At 38.4% G+C, this 22,968-nt stretch overlaps 1 protein-coding gene across 1 annotated transcript in view; it reads right to left on the bottom strand.

The window, feature by feature from the left end:
* The window catches only part of LOC140228653 (disks large homolog 5-like), a 104,953-nt gene that overhangs the window by 38,483 nt on the left and 43,502 nt on the right, over positions 1-22,968 (bottom strand). The window contains exon 2 of the mRNA XM_072308904.1: positions 22,284-22,334. Coding sequence (XP_072165005.1) covers positions 22,284-22,334 — 51 coding nt within the window. The remainder of the gene's footprint in view (positions 1-22,283; positions 22,335-22,968) is intronic.

Here is a 22,968-nt window from a genome sequence, read left to right as displayed (position 1 = left end):
CCTTGTAAATGTAATGTCATTCTACGAAGCAGAATTCATTATATTCAGCTTCTACTAGCGATACATTTCCTTGAAATCAAAGCACACATTGGAGATAAAAGGGTACTTAGGCCCCTCAGGAGGCAGAGAAAAGCTGCACTTGTATTCCGTGTGCGCCAGCCACATACATACATACATCCATCGACTGGTGTAGAATTTCACGCATGCAGCAGAACACTGGTGGCATGTATTCATCTTACAGCTCATATTCCCTGCCACTGGCATTGATTCACATTTTCTGTATCCCGCAAAAGTGAGCCAAGTACACTCTTTCTTTTTTCAAAGCAGTATAAACAGCTATCATATGTTTTGTATTCTTGATTTTGTTGTTGTTGCTGTTGCTATATAAAAGAAAGAAGAAAGATATTCCAATTGCCTCATCAGATTTTCTAGATCTTTTAGAAGAATAATCTAGGAACTCACATTTGTTGATAACTCTAAAGTTGATTCCCTCATTTTCAAATCATTGTCATTATATTACTGCAACATTGCACATGGTTTGCAACATACAGATTGTACAAGAAAAGCCATGGACGAGAAACAACTTACTCTGCCACCTACGCAATCTCATCACTCACAGCCTTATAATCAATAGCCCAATTACGATTACACCGCGCACCCCTCTGGCCAGTAAACACATCTTGGTGCCGTTCTTCCACACAGCCTTCCATGTCAGTATACTTGGCTTTAGCATCCATGCCAGCTTTCTATCATTATCCTAGCAGAACTAGCATTATACACACAAACACAAACAGAGCAAGCGAGCATCAGGGGGGCATTTCATGAAGCGTTTTGTACGACAAATTTGCTCTCAACCAATCAGATGCAAGGATTTCAGTAGCTTAAAACAGTATGCCAGAACAAATATCACATAAAAGGCTTCATGAAATGCCCCCCCCCAAACTCTTAACATTGTACTATTTTGTGTGTGTGTGTGTATATGTGTGTGTGTGTGTGTGTGTGTGTGTGTGTCTATGTGTGTGTGTGTATGTGTGTGTGTGTGTGTGTGTGTGTGCATGTTTATATAACAGGAACATTATTGAAATCTAATTCAAGATGACCAATCAAAAATATCTGGAAATTTGTTACATCATCACTCTTCCATTCACGGTGTTGGTATTGGTAATAGCAATATATGTTGTCAAAATGGAAGACTGTGAAACATCGCGCAGAAGATATTATGGGAAAAATGACAGTGTCTAGACGGCAGACTCTTGGCTTGGGGCAATAGACTGTTAGGTGGAAATTATCACAACTCTGCCATCTTCATTTCAGCCTTGATGCATGAATCTTTCATACGGAAGGAAGTAAAATGTATCATGTAAGGCATGGAAACTTATCAATGGAAGGACAGCCAAACACCATTATAACAGTGACAAAGATGATAAGAGGCAAAAAGCAGGTGCAGACTGGGTAAATGAACATTGTATGTTGCATTAGCTGTGTGTATGAGTGTGTGTGTGTGGTTTATCATGATCAGAAAATTCAACACACTAGCTTACATGTTTTAGACATACGATGTATAATGTACACCTTGGGTCGAAACCACACACACACTTTTGTTCTCTGACATGAATGCGCATTCGATGAATAAGTAATGATCTGGACACCTGTACTTACTGCATGGGAACTGCATCTACACTTACATTGGCAGAGTGTATTCATCAAATGGCAACACTATCACCATCTGCCTCCCTTTGGTTTATGTAATATGTAATATATACCGGTAGCCCTAAATTAGACCTTTTTTCGGGGGGGGGGGGGGGATCTAGAACAGACCAGGAGGGTGACTCTTTCCCACCTCCTAGAACAGATATCAAACTGGCTAATTTATAGCTGACTGTACATACATATTATAACTCCAATCAGTATTTGTGGCTTTCTGGTAATTTAAAAATCTTAGAAATCACTTTTTCACTTAGAGGCAGCTACAGTATGCTTTCAGCATCAACAGAAAAACAAAGAGAATTCAAGGAATTTTTTTTTTCCAAGTCTTGTCTTCAATATATGGAATGTACTGAATTTGCAATTTGACACCAGCTATTCATTTGCTAACTGGTCACAAGCAGATGAAAAAGTCATGGATACTCAGATGGCTAGCCAGCAGGAAATGGCCAAGGCCCAATGTGGTGAAAAGAAAGAGGCCCAACGGGCTTGTATGTTTCAATAATGCATTACCCAAACAGTCCCAAGATGCATATGATACCTCAGCGCCACAAACTCATCATGAGCGAGGTACCACGGACCGAGGCATGCCAATTACAAACAAATGCTATGCGGGACAAGCAATTGCAGGTGAGGATCAATACCCAGCAAAATGTAAACACAGTCCTGTTGGACAGTGAGGTATATGGGTTACACAGTGACACCAACGACAGAAGTACTGCATTGATTGGGCGTGTAATGGCCATTGAATCCAGTAGACAACCATACAGTGACCCTCACAGAAATCATTGGCGACCTTCATTGGTAGCTATACCAGGGCTGCACACTATTTTTTGTACTGGTATGACCTGTCTGTTGGACCAGTAGGTACCCAGTTTTTCCATTTTTTATGGATCTAATCTAAAAAAAGTTACTGGTCTGACAGTGATTTTTACTGGTCAGGGACTGTAGGACCAGTGCCAGTGTGCAGCGTTGGCTACACCATCAGCATTGATGATAAAATGTCATCGGTAAAAGAAAGAAATAAAGTTTGGTGACTGTATCACAAAAAGCATTATTTTTCTTCACATATTTACATTTGTATAAATGCTTAAAAACCTTAAAAATTCTTCAAAAATCAAAAGACATTTATACTGTTCCATCTAGCATGCTCATTTGTTTGAGGAAATTTAAATCTTAGTATTATCCTCCAATATACTATGAATAGCTTTTCAGATATAACACTCTGGCAGCCTAGTTTCACATCAGGATAAGATAACCTTATGCCTGTAAGAAAAGAGCAAATTATTGTCTTGCCAATTTCATTCCCTTATTTTATCACACAAAGTTTCCTGGATAAACTAAAGGAACCTCAAGACAGAGCTATTGCTGGCTAGCTGGAAAAAAAAAAAACTCATTTAACTGCATCATTATTAGCATTTTTCTTATCTTTTCTTTTTTTTATGCTGCTTCTATGATCAAAATATAGTGGACAAGTCAAAAACCGAGAGAATTGCATTTCATGGCTATTAAACTCAGATGTATATGAGGGCAAATATGTTTACTTCCACAGTCAGACCACTGAGTTACTGATCACTGCTGACATTCTTGGTGGTATGAAGGAGAATTATAGACCTGTTTAGTTTGGGTGCCATTTTTTAAATTAATGACAATTTCAGCAATAACTAGGGGTTTCAGCATGCCTAATTACAGTTGATTCATGCACTGACATAGCAATGCACCTGACTCATCAAATAACCCATTGAATTAACTTTTCTACTTATTTTGGAAGCCCTCCAGTTACGGCCACAATAAGTTTCAGTGGTTATAGGTCCTACAATGAACAGTCAGATAAGGTATCATCCCAAAGAAAACTACTAGCCTGTGTCTTAGAGCTATTCAATGATACTTCCTCTTAATGTTTTAACTGTATAAAAGCCTATCTAAGTTTCAACTGAAATGTAAAGCATCTGGTTATCATTAAAAGAAATATTCTAATTTAGAAAATTTTTTTCATAATATATGGTTCAGACTGAAGAGAACATTAAAATATTGACACTACTGATTTGAATACAGGTTTGCTTTGGTCGATAGTTGCTAGATCACATCTTAATCGAATACAAGCAATGTCGATGATGATCATGAAATTTCAGTAATGCTCATTAAGGACTAAAAATATAACAACCCTGAACTATCATTTCTTACATCAAAAAGCAGTGTTTCCCCCATTCATGTATCCTTCTTATAAATAGCTGTAGTACTTCATGCATCAGTTGCTGTTAGACACTAGTCATGGAACATGGAATAGAAAGCAACATTACTTGCTGAAAGGAATTATTGGCTACTGTATTTGCATGACCTCAATATTACTACATTAACAATCACTAATGATAAGAATATAGAACATGACAGGTAGATTGAGATCATCACTTTTCTTTGATTGAAAATTGCCTTCTAGCTATGTCTACAAGATGCTGTGAGTAAGCACCAACAGTCAAAATGATTTCGATGAGAAACCTCTGAAGTCACTTACCTTTTCCACAAGGTATCACATGGCACAATGTAGGAATTGTCCATTAACTTTCCTTTCGAACAAACTCTTTGTGTCATTCCATATTGACAGAGATAATAATTGTAGTTTTACAATGCAGGCAATAGCAAACAACATGAATGGGAAGAAACAAGCATTCACAGTGAACACACACAAATACATGTTACACATTAACACATGAAGGCACCTATCAATTTCCAAAACGAATGTTACCTCTGCCATGCTCGGGTCCTTTTGATAAACAAAAGAAGAAGGAGAAAAAAAAAAAACAGTTTGGAGCTGTTGCACCAGCACTGCCAGGCACGGGCACAGAGCGAGATGAGAAAAACCTGGGAGATTCTGAAGCACCATTAGAGATTCTGATCTACTGAAGACGGAAACTCATCAAGCCAGCGGGGTGAAATATTAATGAAACGCTGGCTGTCGAGAATTAACCCTGCATTGTCTTTAGGAAGAAGCTGGATGTTGCTGTCAACGGCAACCGTCTCCACTGAATCCTCCTGCATTTTTCATTCGCGCGCTGGAGTGGCAGGTCTACTGAAGCATATCCTGGTATCCTGGAAGTTGTGTATACGTTTTCGAGGGGACGGAGGTCTAGCTGCCTCAATTAGGTATTCATTTATTCGCGACGTAAGGGATGAGGGGGGATCAATATGCGGAGAAACCCTCCGCAACCATAGCCAGACCCCGAGGGGTGGAGCCTTCATGAATGATTCATAGTGACGCAATAAAACCTCATGCATATTCATGACGAGTGTTCACACTGCCCTCAGTGCAGGCATTATGTTGCTGATGGTCTGGAGGTACATACACTGTGGGGGAGGTGTGGATAAAATTGTGTATTTATCTGTGAATTTGTGTGTGTGTACAGTGTGTCTGCATGTTTGTGTGTGCATCACTGGAGTGAGAGTGTCACCTCACACACACACACACACACAAGCACACACTAGATTATTATCATGGCTGCCACATTACCTGCTCAATGAATTCAATGCATAGTAACAGTTTTACAGTGTCTTATACCAGAGAGCACAAAGCTCACATCTGCCTCTCTTGCACGCATGTCTAGCTATATGCATATCTAAACAGCATTTATCATTAATAAAAATGCCACTTATGCTCAGCATTTTGATTCAAGATTTATACTTTTCCATTTATCTTCCAATACGACCCCCTTGCTGCAATGCGCAATGAGTTTGGCTCACACTTACAATGGAGCCAGAGGCAAAATAAAACCACTCTCATCCCCCCCCCCCCCCCATCCCAAACCCCTTCCCATGGTATTCTGCCCAGGACAGCATAGCGTAGCGTCGGCACCCATTTGACAATGATTGGTGGTGAGTGGCGATAACCCAGCCCCACTCTCTCCCGAGTAACCCTATCCTCTCCCTACCATGAGTCATCCTAAAAACACAATACATCTCCCCCCCCAAAAAAAAAAAATCGAAGAGAGAGAGAGAGAGGAGTATGCTTGATAACCAAATACTCACATTTATCTTCTCTCTCCCTCATCACCACCACCCTTCAGTCTCAACCAGAAAATGATTAATCCCTTCTTTATTTTTCAATAAATCTTCCTTGGCCGAAGCCATTCCTTGTGTGCATGTATTGCAATGTTTCATCTTTTAACAGCCTAGCTTCTGGCTTTTTAAAAGAAACCCTCTGGTGGCGCTCTCTTGGCACCTGAACCCAAGTGCGTCACTCCGCACGGCCACGAGGAGGCATGGAAAATTAATGCTGGTGATATCTGCGTCAGGGGAAATTATGCTACATACCCTGAATAAACAGCACCATCTCTGCCCCCCCCCCCCACAAAAAAAAAAAAAACCCTACAGGGGCCCTGCGCATTGTATTCAGTGAGCATGCACTGCTCTGCACGCTAAACCAGCAGAAGCCAAGAGGTACGCAAATACAGAATGCTTATTCAGATCCGGACAGGCAAGAGTCGTATCCAATTTGTCCATACTTCACCATGCACATAATTTCATGATTTCGTCTATGTTTACACTACTCATCCCCCTGTACACCCAAGAATGCTTATTTGCCAAGGTGCCTGTGTGACACGACTGGCAATTTGCTGAATTAAAATGTGCAAAACATCTCTGATTTCTACCCTAGACAGGAGCTGCCATCCCTTTTGCAACCGCCCTCCAATAATCATTCTGGTATGAAATGTGACTCATCAAATGTTTCCACTAGGCTGAAGTGAAAATCATCACAAAGTAGAATGGTCTCCCTTTTTAATTTCTTTGTGAAAGCTGTCCAAAATATATCAGCATACAACTGACATGTTTAGAATTCAGGTATTAGTCATCTACCCACAAGTCGCATGATACACCATCTTACTTGGGAATCATTAAGGAGAACCACGTTTCAAGTCACTTTAATCAGATCTACATTGTATCCAAACCTACAATGGCCATCAAGGAAGCTGAAATTGAATTTCTTCCCCATCATTCCCAGAGCTGAGTTATCATTCATATCAAACAACGGTATAATTGGGGCAACACCCAAACTTGACTTGGGTCTCTCACATTATTGCCATTAGGAAGATAAACAAGCCATAGTTCTTGATTCAATCAATTGAGTCAATTGAAATCTTTTATGAAACAAATCAGCACAAATCAGTGGAATGGGATTTCTGATAACTCCATACTTCTAAGCTATTACATGCATTAAAAGCCACATCATCTCTGAAAATGTAAATCACTGGTGATTTGCTCCTAAATTTAGACAAAAAGAAAACCACATAAGGAAGACACAATCAGGAAACGTTAACTTGCTGAGCATTGTTCAAGCCACTGTGAAAGTTTTTCCATTGATTTCCATACCATTACGCCCTCCACAAAACCTACTTGGTATAATCCAATTAGCCACCAATCGATGTCTCTACCCTACAGTGATCGGAATGGCTAGGGACCAAATTAATATGTGCTCATTAATAAAGGAGGTGAAAGGGCAGGCTACAAAGGGGGGGGGGGGGAGTATTGATATTGTGCTAAATTGACCAACCATGCATTCGGCCACAGAGATTTGTAGCTCACTGAACACGATGTGTGTACCAAACTGAAAGGGCCAGGTAAGATCTTGGTTAGATTCGAACACATTTTCAGTCAGGCTGACTAAACATTTTCTTGTATTTAAAGTGAAAAGTTGGAAGGTGTAATTTCTTGCTAGATGAATCAACAGAATTCTGTGAAAATGACACCTTGCTTATGAAAGCAACTTTGTAGAAAATGATTTCTTAGATAAAGGCAGTATCATATGGCATAATAATGACATACAATAAGGGACAACTTGAGATTCCACCTAAACCTGGTCAAATTAAAAATAAGACTATGCACAATGTGGAAAGCACCTACATGATAGTGATTATGACAGAAGTAATTTGTATGCAAAAGGTCATTACATTGTATATAAAACTTCCCACCAAATGTTGTCACAAATCATTATTATTTTTGCAAAATATCTACCCTTTAACTGGACTTCTCACTCTGCTAGTCTTTCCATGCAGCACAAATTTACTGGATGTAAATTCATGATTAAAGGACAAGTTCACCTTCATAGACATGTGGGTTGAATGAACGAAGCAATATTAGCAGAACACATCAGTGAGAGTTTGAGCAAAATCGGACAATCCGTAAAAAATTATGAATTTTTGAAGTTTCTGCTCAGTCACGGCTGGATGAAAAGACTACTATAGCTTGTGATGTCAAATGAGTACAACGATATAAAGAAAGAATAACGAAAATTCAACATATTTCCATTTTTCTCGCATAACAAAAGAACACTCAACTTCTCTCTTTCAGAAGGCAGGGGGAATAATATTAAACTTAACATACGTCAGTAGCAAGTCGAAGATATGTGCGCTTTATTCAAAAAGTATGTAAAGTTTTGTGAAATTCTCTTTTTATTTTCCTTATATAGTTGTACGCATGTGACATCATACACTGTAGTAGTCTTCTCTTCCAGCAGTGACTGCATAGATACTTAAAATATTCGTAACTTTTGAACGGATTGTCCAATTTTCCTCAAACTTTCACTGATGTGTTCTACCAATATTGCTGCATTCTCTCAATCCTTATGTATATGAAGGTGAACTTGTCCTTTAAGGCAGTTGACAAAAGAATCCCTTTCATACCAGCCACTGAAAGAAACTTGACAAATTACAGATACAGGGAGGGAAATACTGCCATTATTACAGCCCCACAAATTCTCTCTTGAAAACATACCTCCAATATTGGAAGTAGAGCTTCCCATCTTACTTTAATCTCTCATTCTCTCACTGGGGAAATTAGGATTGTTTGATATCATAGAGTGATGCATTATGACGACTGTCACACAAAGGTTTCTCATGGCTGCATTATCATATTGCAATCTGTCGCCACTGTCTCCATAGTTCAATGCCCCCCACCCCCATCCCACATCAATATACAGTATCCTTGGTAACAGCCAAGCAAAATATTATCACATCTACACCCAACATTAAGATCGCACTAACCATCCACAAGCAATATGAGTGTCCCCATTGATGTCACTTGGAGGAGGATGCTATTTCACCCCAACCCCCAATAATACCCTGCATCCGTATCTAATGGCAACCGCATCCCACAACAGGGTCACGCACTCTTACACCTCTCTGTCATCATATCGTCCTAAATGGAACATTAGTGCACAGCGATGACTCACCCAGTTTTCTTAACTGGGTGGATTAAAGAAGCAAAAGCTCTCTCCACAAACTAATAAGATTGTGCTTCCCTGATGGTCCTTAAGTAATTTGTTTTCTTTTTTGAAGGAGACACTGAACAGACTTGAAACATAGAATATGCAAATCAGAAATGGAAGAGCTCTCTTAATGCACTCAAGTTTGTATTTCATTGTATAGTAGTTGCCTGAGAGCTGACGTCAAATGAAATCAGAGTATAACAATCTACTTGAGGTAAAAGTCCTCAAAACAGAAGGGCCAGACAGGATTACTACAGGAGATGTCTAGTCACATGACCAAAGAGGATACTCTTATGGAGCCATTTGAAATGATACACTGATATATACAAAAAGTCAAATCTTGCAATTTTTTTTTTGTCTGATGTTAAAGCATGAATTTCTCTACTCTCATGCTCACTATATCCCTGTTCTCACTTCCAATAACTTTTAGTCTTTGCGACAAATCCTACTTAAATCTTCCTCACCAGAGTAAAACTTGAAGATGTCCATAACCATGACATATGCATCTACATAATAGGTAACAGATATTTTTCCTTCTGACACCTTAAACTAACCAAAAAAACAAAACAAAACAAAACACAATAACACTATTTTTCTTATTCCTTTTGACTTTGGATGCCATTTTGGGCAGTGAAAAAAAAGATGCTGCCAGTGATTAACTGCCATCTTTGATGCTAAATTCACAGCACGCCATGGCAAGAATTGAATCATTAGCAATTTGGCTGGTGACTCACTGGCCTGCTGGTAAGGAGCTCAAGACTATTGCCTTGCAAGTGGAGCCAGACAAAGATCCAACCATCCCATGGTTAATAGTCTTTAACATTAATCTCCCCAAAGTGTCTTCTTCTGGCCACTCTATCTCGGAGATAAATACAGCCCCAGATGGATGTCATGTGTCTTTTATAGGCAAACAAGTTCTTTCTTGTTGTTCTTTTCTTTTTCCTCCCTGTCTTCTTTTTTTTCTCTTTCTTCTCGTTCTTTTTCTCCATCTTCTTCATAATCCTTTCCTTCGTCATTATTTTTATTTTTCACTTCTTCTTCTCTTCCTTCTTTTTTGAATTTACCTTCCTGCAATAACAACAAAGAACAATGACATATTCTTTATTAATAGTGACACCATTTCACGTAAGTATTTGAGATACATTTAGACTACAAACAAGACTAAGTTTGAATAAATCAAATTTAATCAAGTTTAATCTCAAGTTATCCCATTATCTGAGTCTGATTACATTGAATAACTTATCACGACAATAAAAAAGGAAAAATGAGCAATACCAAAGCACTCCCTGCATTTAGCATTAAAAAAGAAAAAAAGAAAAAAACAAGCAGTTCTTTTGATGAATTACACTGACAAAATATGCGACAATGTGTTAACAACGCATGAATATCATTTTTGCAGACTCCGGTAGGAAGTCGTGCATCGGTATCACATTCCCAAATGATGGGCCACTCTATATCATGTCCCTGTTCTACCAGACACTGTCACTATTGTCTGCACTGGAAGGGAGAGAATACTGCTTTCTCCATCAACCCAGCACACAACGATGACATCATCGTCACCTTCAAGCTGCGACTGATGTTTTCAGACGCGCATGCTATGAATTAAAAGCGGGTCTCTCCAATCTATTAAGCATCAATCCATCGGGAGAGTTTTTTGTCTTGAGGTGTACTCTCCGCACTAATAATGGATAGCCACTGGAAGATCTGCAGGCATTTTTAACACCAGTTAAACCCCAGAGAAATGAAGAAACCACCAATGATAACCACGGCAAATCAATTATGTATCTCTAAGCGTCTTAAGGGTTAACATCTCTTTAGCTTTCTCTCTAATTCTTCCTCTTTTGTCTTCTTTATATTTTTTCTCTTCTTCTCCTACTTATTCAGTGCAACATCCCATTTTATTGTATCTTTATTTTCTTAATTTTCTAAGCTTACTGAGCTTAGATGTCACTCAAACTTTTATTACTTTCCTCTGAAAATTAACATTTTAACTAAACATTTTCTTGCATCATTCAAATGATTTTGTTAATTATTTTTTTGTCACTAGAAAGTAATTTCACAGGTGAATTATGTTCAGTGTTTATAAGATTACAAAGACAGGATTCTATCACTGACATTTGCCTGGTACAAAATGGATATAAGCTTAGACAAATTTTTTCCCAAGTGTCTCCATTGTGAAAGTCTGACTATAGATCATGAGGTGCATTCACTAAAATCTGATTATGTTTGACATTCAGGAATTCAAACAACTTGGCTTCTCTGATTCATTTTCAGCATCGAGGATGGAGGTTTTTGTTTTGTTTTGTTTTCTGACAGCATATGGTATCTTAAAATCCCTTCCTTATCTCCTTTCAACAATACATACAGCACAAGCATGAACTGAATAAACCTATTCAAGTGTTGCACACAGTAGACACAAAAGCAGTCAGCAATTGACATCGCGTGACAATAGGCCCGTTCACACACAAGGGAAAAAGTGAGATTTAAAAATCGATTTTCTTATCGCGATCAAAATTTCGAAATTTTTTCCTGTGTGGACAGAAAAATTTCGCTAATTTTCGCGATCCTAATTGCGATCCAACTCGCACTATTAGTGCGATTTTTCAGAATAATCGCAATTATTTTGCCAAGCGTCATGCATGTGAGCTCGATCGAGATTCGGAAATCGGTATTTTTAATCCCATCGTTCGTAGCTCGTGAACGTCAACATTATTGGGACTGCGGGGTGAGTCTTCGGTCATGCAAGTTTCGCGCATGTGCAATTTGGCCACTGATCGTTCTTTCCTTGCTGCGAAGTGCGATTTTTCCTTGTGTATGAACGGTCGGAAAAAAAAAAAATCGAAATTTGGATCGCGATTGTAATTTCGATTTTCGTTGTGTGTGCATGGGCCTAATAAGTTCAAAACTACTACTACTGGCATTCACTAACTGGAAACAAATCCTTTGGTATCAGAGAACCATTGAAGCTTTAGCAACGAAAGCATATAACACCCTGAGGATTGCATTGCTTAAAATGACACATGACCACAAATCACTACCTAACATACATGTACCACCATTTAACCCTTTAACAACTGAAGATTCTGTACATAATGAATTATTGTTCCCTACAAGGTACAGCAATATCACTCTCATTTCGACAACTATCTAAATTATGTACAATAGCTCACTGCATACGATGTTTAATTTTAAGTTATGTTTATTTGAAAGCCCATCAAGACTTTACCAAGAGAATGGTGTGTCACAAAAGTAATTCTGACATACTTTTGTTGACCTTTGATCTCTTTAAAACTATGCAATTATATGTACTATATGAAAACAATTAAAATGGTAAAGCATAAAACCATAAAAAAGCAAATTGGTGGTTTCTGGCATTTTTAAGGAGTAATAAAACAGGCAGTTTTGAGTGGTTCAGTTACTAATGGGTTTGAAAGCATGAGCCAATGACTAGTGTATTCACATTAGAGCCGACATGGGTTTTCATGCCATATTTGCTTATATCATGCCCAATTGGGGGGGGGGGGTGCATCTGAGATTGTTCAGAGCTCAATGAACATTGCTTCACCATCCTCTGGTGAACTTCAGCACAAAGAGCTAAAGAGAGGAACCATTTGGTATGAATTCTTGGAATCAGGAAAAATAGAATAGCATGACAAAACAGAATACAAAAATAGTCATGTTGCCATGTGGATTGTCAATGCAGAGTCGCACAATACAAAATGGCATTATGACATCACGGACATATATTTGCTCATAGGTGAAGGAGTAAAAGCACACAATGCATATAGCACTTCAACATGCTAGCAAGTACGGATATATGTGACCCTGCACCTCAAAACAAAAAGTCGCCAGACATGAATTTTCAGTTAAGACCATATTCTGAAAGAGCAGACTTTAAGCTCTAAAATGATGTATAACTCAAATCAAATGGACTCTTCTAACCTATCTAAATATTGGAAAGAAAGCACAAACTCAGGAAAAGTGTGAACTGAGAAAAGAGGCTCTAAAGTACAGTGTCTATTCAAGCGCTTAATCTTTACCAAACCATGCTGGCTGTGCGATGAATGGGACAAAAAACAGGAAGTAAACCACCAGAGTAACAACAATGAAGGGATTATCAGATTAAAGTGAAATTAAGCATGCCTCATTAACACATTCTATCCATAATTAATGCCAACTTTCAAAGCAGTAGCACTATCCTTTCAAAAGTTATTAGAGTTGAAAGTGAAGAGTGTGGACAAGGTTTTTCAGAAATGAAAAAGGGATTCTAAAGACACACCTAATCACACTATTCTACCAAAAATATTCGAGATAAACTGCTAAAAAACATACTTTCCTGCCCATTTTATGATACCAAATTTTAGCATAATGTAAAAGAAGACCCGCTCTTTCAGAAAATATGAAAAAGTCAAGTTCGGCTAGGTTGACCCATTTCACTTATTTTCAGTCCTCACGCAAAATCAGTGTGTACGACTTTATGTTCGTTTTGAGGTGCACGGTCACATATTTTCTGTCCACAGGAAAAAAAGAGGCAGCACAACATATCTTGTAATGTTCTATGCTGTCAATGACGGAATGGCAGAGAAGTCTCACATCACGATAATGGAATAAATCAGGTGTATGTTTAAATAACATCCAAGGATTACACTTCAGACACCTTGAAAGCACCACATTTCATGGTGGGCTTTATCCTATCAAATGTCACAGGTAAAGACTGATATTCATAGCATTAACAACATACCAAAATACCATCTCCCACAAGAAAAATGTATATAATCTCAAAGGTTGGAAACACCCATGTCTCATTTTTTCACTGTAGCCCTAATTTCCAAAATTAGCCTTTCCCAGAGCAACCTCACAGGAGCTAAATTCAAACAATCACTAAGCTGGTGAAATATATGGCATAAATAAGACATTTTTATTATTATTTTGAAGGAGCCACAACCTCCACCATGACAAAAGAAAAACAGCTTTGGATAGAATGGCATGCTTAGGGGACAGCTTTCCCACAGGCCTTGATTGAAAAGTAATGTCATTTTTAGTAGTATACAAATAGCTTACTGTTTTCGAAACTTGAATTTCGATGACAAAAACACCACGGGAGATCCAAAATTTTGAAGGAAATAAATTCTTCAATAGCAGCTAGGGATTCATATTCAGTAACACTGGTGATATTTCAGTGCCATCTTTAGCTTGGAGAAGAAAAAAAAAATGAAGCATATAAAAAATCTCATCCAGTCACCATCTGTCAGTCAGGGGTATGATATGCATGATTTCATAAATCAATGAGACTCAACACAAATATATCTCCACAGAGATAAGACAAATTGGACCTGTCAGGCACATCAAATGAAGACTAATAAAAAAAAAAAAAAAAAAAACTCTGGAGAAAATGGGGAAAATAACCCCCCCCCCCCCCCACCATGGTGGTATGAGTCACACAAGATAATTCTATCTTGTCTCATTCTCATGAGATATGAATATTGGAGCGGCCCACAGAGCAACGCCAAGTGTGAACCAGCCGGATCAATTGCATCTTCAAGAAAGAGGAGTGTAGGCATGGGCCCCCGAGAAAAATGGATGCGGATCAGGTTACCAGGGGCGACGCTACCATGGGGACCGATCACAGGAAGGAGAAACTTTGCCTACCAACAATCTACCACATTTTTTTTTTAAAGATAATAATTCAATATCACAAATAGCTCTGGCATGAAGACTTGGATTCTACCTTTCTTTACTTCTGCGTACATCTGTGTATGTGTATGAGAGTGTGTGTATGTATATGTGCATATGCATGTGTGTGTGTGTGTGTGTGCGTGTGTGTGTGTGTGTGTGTGTACACAACTAAGGCTGAACAATGCTATGACTCACTGATTCTAGTCTGACAAGAAAAAGACTCTTGTGAGTTGGAAACTTTTGAGTTTTCAGGGAATATTGCAATTATTCCTATTATATACAGTCATCATGAGTGATCTCATACAATTTCATTAAATACTGTTCCACCAATAAATGAAAAGCTAGTTAAGATGATCATGCTAAATTCACCATAGAAACATCATATGATGGAAAATGTACTGTTAAAAAACAATGTTTTGCATCAAACAACAATGCCTTATTCATAACATTGCTAAATTCAGAAAGATTTTGATGGTCTGTCTGTAAATCTCCCTTTTGGCTAATATTGGATGAAAATACTGTTCAAACTCTACTGGTCTCTGGCCTGACGTTCTGTCTTTCACAGAAACATATATGAAAACAATCCTTGCTCTGTGAGAAAATGCCAGAAAAATAAAATAATGATGCTGTTTGCTTTTAATCAGATTCTAATCATCACTGGAGAGGAGATGAGCATAGATGGATTTTTACAGTGATCTTCTTCTGAAGATTATAAACTTCTATTTGCATCTTTTTCATCAAACTTTTCACAAGAGAGTATAAATTGATGACACTGAATGCATACTCCATAAACATCTTTTGAACAAAAAGCTAATAAAAAGGTTTACAACGTCTTTTAAACAAAAAAAAGGTGAAAAAATGATTCAGTTGGTGAGAAAATTACGGAGTACTGCACCACTAATCATGCACTTGAAGCAAACAAAGAGGTCAAGGTTCATAGATACCACAACAACACGAATAAACAAACAAACAAAAAAGAGAGCTGTAAAATTTCTATAATGAAAATGACAACAAAGAAAACAAAAACTATTCTTTAATTTTAAGAACTGAAAAGAGGACCCCGTCCTCTGAGAAACATCTCCTCCCAAAATTCAAACAACAGTTTAATAAGTAGGGCAAATAGGTACATGATCAAATAATCATGTCAATGATGCCTCCGTTTCTTTACCATACATTCATCATCTCATACCTGGTACACACATAATGGGCTTCCATGGACATATGAATCATTCTCAGAGAGATTATTATGTGCATACTTAATACTCTAATGTCCATCAATCTAATCCAAGGACCCACCTTAATTAGCAACATCATTAAACAGACAAGGCCACACTTTAGGGGGGAAATGAGAACCAAATGAAATAATCATAACCAAACCAACAGCTTGGGCAAAGTGCAGGCAACATGTCTCACAATGGAACACTGCCCTCTTCAGTTCATTGTTGGATAACTTTTGTGAGTGAGTCCTTATCGGTGTACGAAAGGAATTACACCCCGCATCTGTCAAACATTCTGAAACAATATACTGTAGATGCCATATATTTTGCAATTAGATATTTTCATGAATCAGGAGTTGCAAGAAAACTGCTTCGGTAGTTGAATTTGCTATCAGGAATGACTGCGAATTGCATGCGCTCAGCATATAGGCACACATGTGCATATAGTAGGTTAGTCATCTGTGTCTAGCTGCTGCCAGCAGCACGTACATACATCAATCTATACTTAGCACTAATGTAATGGGAGGCAAGATTTTCATGGTTTGTTTAATTTACAATATTTTCTTGACTCGCAAACTCAAATAAAGAAATAATCCCCCCCCAAAAAAAAAAAAAAAAAAAAAAAAATTTATAAAAAAATAAATAAATAAAAAATTAGTGCTTCAGACAAAATACAGTGCAGCTCTACTTATGGTAAGGGGGAAATGTACAAAATTTACCTCAAAACAGGTAATATCCTCCAGTAATTCAACATTGGCAATCAAAGAGGACTATTTTTCTCACCTCTTTGTCTAGTTTACTAAGAAGTCTTTCACACTGCATGACTGCTTAGTAATTGGTACTGTCTTTGATTCAGCTAACCATGACCTCTGCATTCTATGATATCATGGTGGCACAATAAATCCGGGAAAAGAAGGTCTTTGTTTGAGTAGTATCAAAGTACCGATGTATACAAAGGGTGTTTTCCACCTAGCAATGGCAGACACATCTGGCTGAGCTGCCCTGTGAACGTGACGGTCTGCTTCACAGCACACACACACACACACACCCCAATGGCTGCAACCAAGCAAAAAATTTACAGAGCAACAGCACCCTCTCTTGTCAAAGAGAGGTACAGTCCATATTCATGGCTGAACAGAGCTAGAGCCCTGTTTTCTGTATTGTGACAGCATTGCACAGCCAGACATTTTCCTTCTCTTTGCCAAGAAAAACAGTGACAATTGCCAAGTCTGTAATGAAGTTGTCAAAAGCGGAGGTTACAGTGTATTTATTGACATCAGAGTTGTGCAGACGCATGATCACTACACAGCAGTGACTCAATACGGATACCTAAAGCCTGATTTTCTAGGTCCATTACTAAAGCTAAACAAGACCATCTATCTCTCCTGAGCATCACATGTTTTCACACACAAATGTTTCTTTCATCAGTTCTGAATGCAGATATATAAGCACAACTCATAACGGAAAGTCATTAAGTTATCTAGGTTTGTATTTGTTCTGATGCATATCTAGGTAAGGTTTGATCATATCATCCATCAATTCAAACTTTGTTCACAGAAATCAAAGGCACCTTGGCTACAACGTCACACTGAATAACAGTGATATCCTGGGTCTTGAGATGACAGCTACAATGTAACCTCACAAATTTAGCACAGCATAGATCTCAAAGCAACAAGCATCACTTGTTTTCAGAAAAGAACCACACATGTGAGAAATGTATCATGTTTTTAAAGAACAGTGAACATTGTGCACCTTGCTCTATAAAATCAACTTCCAGTGACAGAAGAGGATCACACCCTAATTTCCAACTTGGATTAGAAACTAGATCATGTTACCAGTGATCGTAATTATTCACCAATCAACATTGTACACAAAGTGGGGGAACAACTGCAAACATGACTTGTAACACAAATACAATGTACTTTCTGATTTAACTGTCCTCAATAAGGATCACTCCAACATTTTTCAGGACTCTACACTTCACATTGCTGAGCAAAAGCATTGATGTTACATGATAGCACAAAGAACATGTCGATTGCAGTCAGAGATCATCTGTCTTGAGAAACTGGACTCTTGGTCTAGCTTGGCTGTTCCACTGTGAAATATCTCCTAATGCAAAGATCACGCGAAGAGGACTACCGAAGGTGGGGGGGGGGGGGGGGAGAGCAGAAGGAGCTCTGAAATGTTGCTGCTTCTGTGCGAGGGAGGGCCCCTGCACTCCATTTGAAGGCAGTGAGCGGGCGGCGATACGTCCCTCGCACAAAGAAAGGATTCATGGGACGCTTCCCACTCCTTTTCACGCCAGCGGTCTGGATCATCAACCAAATCTCCTCTCCTAATGCATGTACTATGTGGGCAGTCACTTGTAGAGCAGTGCTGGTGTTGACTTAAGGGTACATTTGCCATCCCCCCCCCCCCCCCAATTTCCAATTGCCTTAACACATTAGCATGTGCAGGTTATGCTTACTTGATGTTGAAATGACTTACAACTGTTACATGAGTATATGCAGCATGTATAATTATTGCACTCTTATCTCCTATTTCAGTAAAGAATAAAGTATCACTAGCTTCTCTTCGTGAATGTCTCGCAAAGCAATATCAGAATTTAATTATCTTGTACTTACATCAAAACTAATGTGGTCTGCCTTTTGGGGAGCTTTATATTACCCTCAATTAAATTGATGTAAGCAAAGTTTTTATGTTAACAAAACAAGAAAATCATGCAAGTACACACATGGCTCCAACAGGATTACATATGCCTTCTGATAGCTTAAGATTTTACATCAATATCAAGTAAGACAGGAAATTAAAAAGAAACCTAATTAAGGAATCTACAAGAAGGTAATAGATTTAGGACAATATGAATGATTGGTATGACATGTCTATTACAACTTATAGACATTTCACCGTGAAGGAGGTGACCAGCTTAGTCACACAGAACTTGAAGTTTAGTAGGAGACTTTGAATAGTTAGGTTCACATGATGTTCTAATTTTACCCTGCAAAGATTAACCGAAATTTGTAAAGCTAATAGTTTAGCGTGGAGCAGACACACTCAAAAGTAAGCAATCTTAAAGATTAGTTGACAATCAGAACTACAATATTTCTAGGGGTTTACGCTCTATCCACAAGCTGCAGGGGGTCCCCACATGTAGTTTAGCCTCATGTGGACACAACAATCAATAAAACTGAAAATTAGCGTGACCACGGCCCTGTTTTATGAAGAGTTCTGACTGATTATATAGTTGATTTCTATCATAAGTCTACGGCAGCCTGTGTGTTAAGGAAATTTATAATCGATTGTATCTTTTGATAAAACGGGGCCCAAGTGATTGTTAGTGTGGTGTGCATTCCTTCTGGTTCTGTGGTTTAATCTTGGAGTGGGACTCTCCTCAAAAGCTTAATGTTAAAGATTATGTGTCATGTTGACATGCATTTAAAACTACAAGCTAATCATCAAAGACAATTTGAAGACAACAAACAATGTGTGAACCTTTCTTTTAAGAGGAAATAGAATTCCTCTCAAATTGCCATCTCTTCAAGACATCGTAATGGCACTCCGTCACGCCTGTGGTTCCTACACGATACATTTTTTGGTGAACTATTTTCTCTCATCATGAGATGTGTCAAATGAATTTGTAAGCCCCTTTCTACTCTTTCCCCCGTCTACAGCTCCCTGTGAGTTGTTTCTCTTGATCCGTCCCTACTCAGGTTACGCAGAGGAAATCATTAAGTTCTTGGCAGAACCTAAATTTAGAAACAGAAAGTAGTGTTCTCCCACTTCGAGGCATACCCTCCTTGGAAGGCCTGCATTAGATATGTAATTCCAGATGGGCATCGGACAGGAGTGGGAACTCTGATTGCTTTGTTGGCTCAAAATATCTATATTTTGTTCCTCCTCATTTCTCTACCTCCCCCTTCCGCTGGAAGAAAATAATCTCAGGTCATGTTCTCAAGGTAGTGACGCACAGCTGCTGTTGAAATTCATATGTGACCGGCGACAACGGTTTCAGGCAAAAGTCGCGAATTTTGAAAATTCATTTTTTCACTGAATCACATTGCCCATTTCGTAAGCTTTGCATTGATATAAAACACTTGTATTCTTTGGCACCATAAGTGGGCATAGAAAGAGAAATAAAATACACTTTTTAAGTTGTTAGCCTGACAAAATTGCGAGAAAACAGGCTTTGAAGATTCACCTCTTTCTCAAAGACAATGTCCGAGCGGCGATGCGAGGGGAGAATCACCCATCCGTACGATGGTGCCAATTGATGTTAAGCTCCGCCTCTAGCAACCACATCGCCTTCTGATTGGCTCACTGAGAGAGTCAAATTTCCCGGGCACCTTCCTCGGAGCTCAGCGTATGGAGCCGAAAAACAATGCGTTTCGCTCGGGTTTGTTTACCAGTACGTCTTTCAAGATGGCGAATACGATAATTACACGTATGGTGTACATGTACATGTGTATGGTGCACGCATTACGCAATGGCATCCACACGCCATGTCCGTGTGCATGTAACAGGAGCGGTGGCGAATCCACACATTTACAAATCGCGTTTTCATTGTGGTTGATTTGTCTTTATCATTGGCGACCCTTTTGAAGGCAGAAAATTGCTAGTGCTGACAAGGGTCACGCTTCCTGTTTGTTTTGCTTTTACAAGACATGCATATAATGTTGCTTTGATCGGTGGTGCTAAATGAATTAAAACAAACAAACAAACAAACAAACACGACTCGTAAGTTTGGTGCGAACTTGACGTGTAGTATTTGAATATAATTGGTCACATGTGACCGCTCCTTTCCTCTCATCTACCTTCCATTGAGTCAGTCTGCTGTCATAATTTATACTACATATACAAGTAGACAAATTTGAGAATATTTACACTGTAGTTTTCTTTTCACACGATTATGTTATCCTACATGATTTTTGTTTCATTTCCGTTGTCGAACATTGCGGTAGAATAGTTTGGATAGAAAGCCAAACGAAGAGCACGCACTATACAGAGCGAGCGTATAAACCACTATACCAAGAACAATGGAGCATGTAATCGTGCACGCGTGGACAAAGCATTCCCCAAACGCTGCAACTGGTGTCTCCGAAAGCCGAATTATGTAAATGTGTGTGACGCACCAGCCAATCGCGTGCGAGACCCTGCGCCGTAGCAACGCTGGGGATATTGGCGCGGCGTTCGAAAGAAGCTCGAAACTGACGAGTGCGATCCAACATAGGGTGCTTAAAATTCCATTTTCGATAGGAAAAACTTAGTCTTATGCAATGAAATTTAGTGAAGATGTAGAAAACAATTCAAAGATTCGATTTCTGCAAAAAACCTAAATCGACAAAAATAATGGTCAAAATCTTTGTACCCCGCCTAGGAGGGAATTTGCTCTTGCGACTTTTGCCTGAAACCGTTGTCGCGGGTCACATATGCTGTATGAGCTATTATTTTTGCAAGGGTATAATTTTCGCGAATTTCGCTAATCACTGTTGGACCACGAATTTAATAACATGCAAAAATGTCGCCCACACACTGGTGTAATAGTGCACTTAAGACAGCTTCCGTGTCAATTCGCGAAAACAACATCTCACGAAAATGTCCATGACCTCCTTATTCATGTAAATAATTGTGCAAAAAAAAATAATAGGTCATACAGTAGTTCTTTCCAAGATATGTTTTCTTAATTGATTATGTATACTAAAAATTTACTTCAATTTTTTTCTGTGTGTTAGAACAAATCTGAAATAAATGTCTGTACACCTATTGCATTGATGCAAAGTCTTTGTTCCGAGGCCTAGAATGAAATCCTTTTAACTGAAATGTTGTGCTAATGAATATATGTGTATGAGAATGGTTGATTCCGATGATGATAATTGATAGCAGTAATATCAATGAATGTTTGTTGAGAGCAAACAATCATAATCATTCACAAAAGATCAGGGATTTATCGTCCCTCATTTATCTTTTCTTCTCCTTTAATTTATCTCATCTTTTGCTCGTCTGCACACAAAGGGGACTTTACCCTGTGTCTGAGCATTTGTAGACATTTTCATGCTCACATTTAATGCTGCATGTTGTGTTTTTGCCTCACTGCTCCAAGTGTCTCGACCTTCTCAGTTTGACTCACAGCTGCCAGTTTGCACATCATTTGCATCTCAATGCCAACAAACTCTGGGAGTTTTTTTCTTTTTCTTTTTAAATGACAACCATGACATGGCTTTGCCCGACCATCATGACTCAGTCCCACACACAGGTGTTCATGTGTGTAAATTACATAAGGAATTAATTCAATTTCCTGTCCAGTGAGCAGAGTGGACTTTAAAGATGCTTATGCAGCTATCATGTGGAACTATAAATGAATCTCAGCACATGCACAAAAGGAAGAGGGTGGAGACGAGGGAAGGGAAGGAGTAGGATTAGGGATGTATCCTTACCATGCTCTTCTAGGTCTGACTCCGATGTTGACACTGTAGACCGAGATGAACCTGTATTTGAATGATACAGATACAAGAAACAAAGATAGAGACTCTTTATTGCAATGGTAAAATCAACAATTTAAATATATTCTTGATATTCATGCATGAGCAACTGATGAATAAAGATATTTTACATTTTTCAAAGATGGGTAGATAAACGCGGCACCATGAGAATAGCATTTCAAACCATGCTTGCAATCATCATTCCAAAAGCGTTTTGAAACGTGACTCTCTCTCTCAAGTTAGATAAATGCAGCCTTCGACTCAGACACTCACGCTGCAAGTTAAACGTACAGTTCATTTTGTGAATTTTGATTTCACTTTCTCTCATATCGTGCCATAGAATCCATCATTAACTGACAGGTTAGTAATAGTCCATCCCAAATGAGTTACATCCATTCATAATATAATTGTCATAATAATCTCTAATCATTAAATTATTTTAATATTAAAACTATTTCATCATCTGAAACTAAAGATTAAGATCTCTGATAGGATGACTTTTAGAAATTATCATTATTTGACATTATCATTCCATATCAATATTTAGATGTACAGACAAGGCTTAGTAACATGTCTAAGATAAGTTATCTTAGACATGTTACTAATACATGTTACATAATAAGTTATCTTAGATTTTTTA

The sequence above is a fragment of the Diadema setosum genome, chromosome 5 (assembly GCF_964275005.1).
Source record: "Diadema setosum chromosome 5, eeDiaSeto1, whole genome shotgun sequence".
NCBI classification, from domain to species: domain Eukaryota; kingdom Metazoa; phylum Echinodermata; class Echinoidea; order Diadematoida; family Diadematidae; genus Diadema; species Diadema setosum.
The sequence above is the reverse complement of the archived record's forward strand: the minus strand, read 5'-3'. Positions and strand labels throughout refer to the sequence as shown.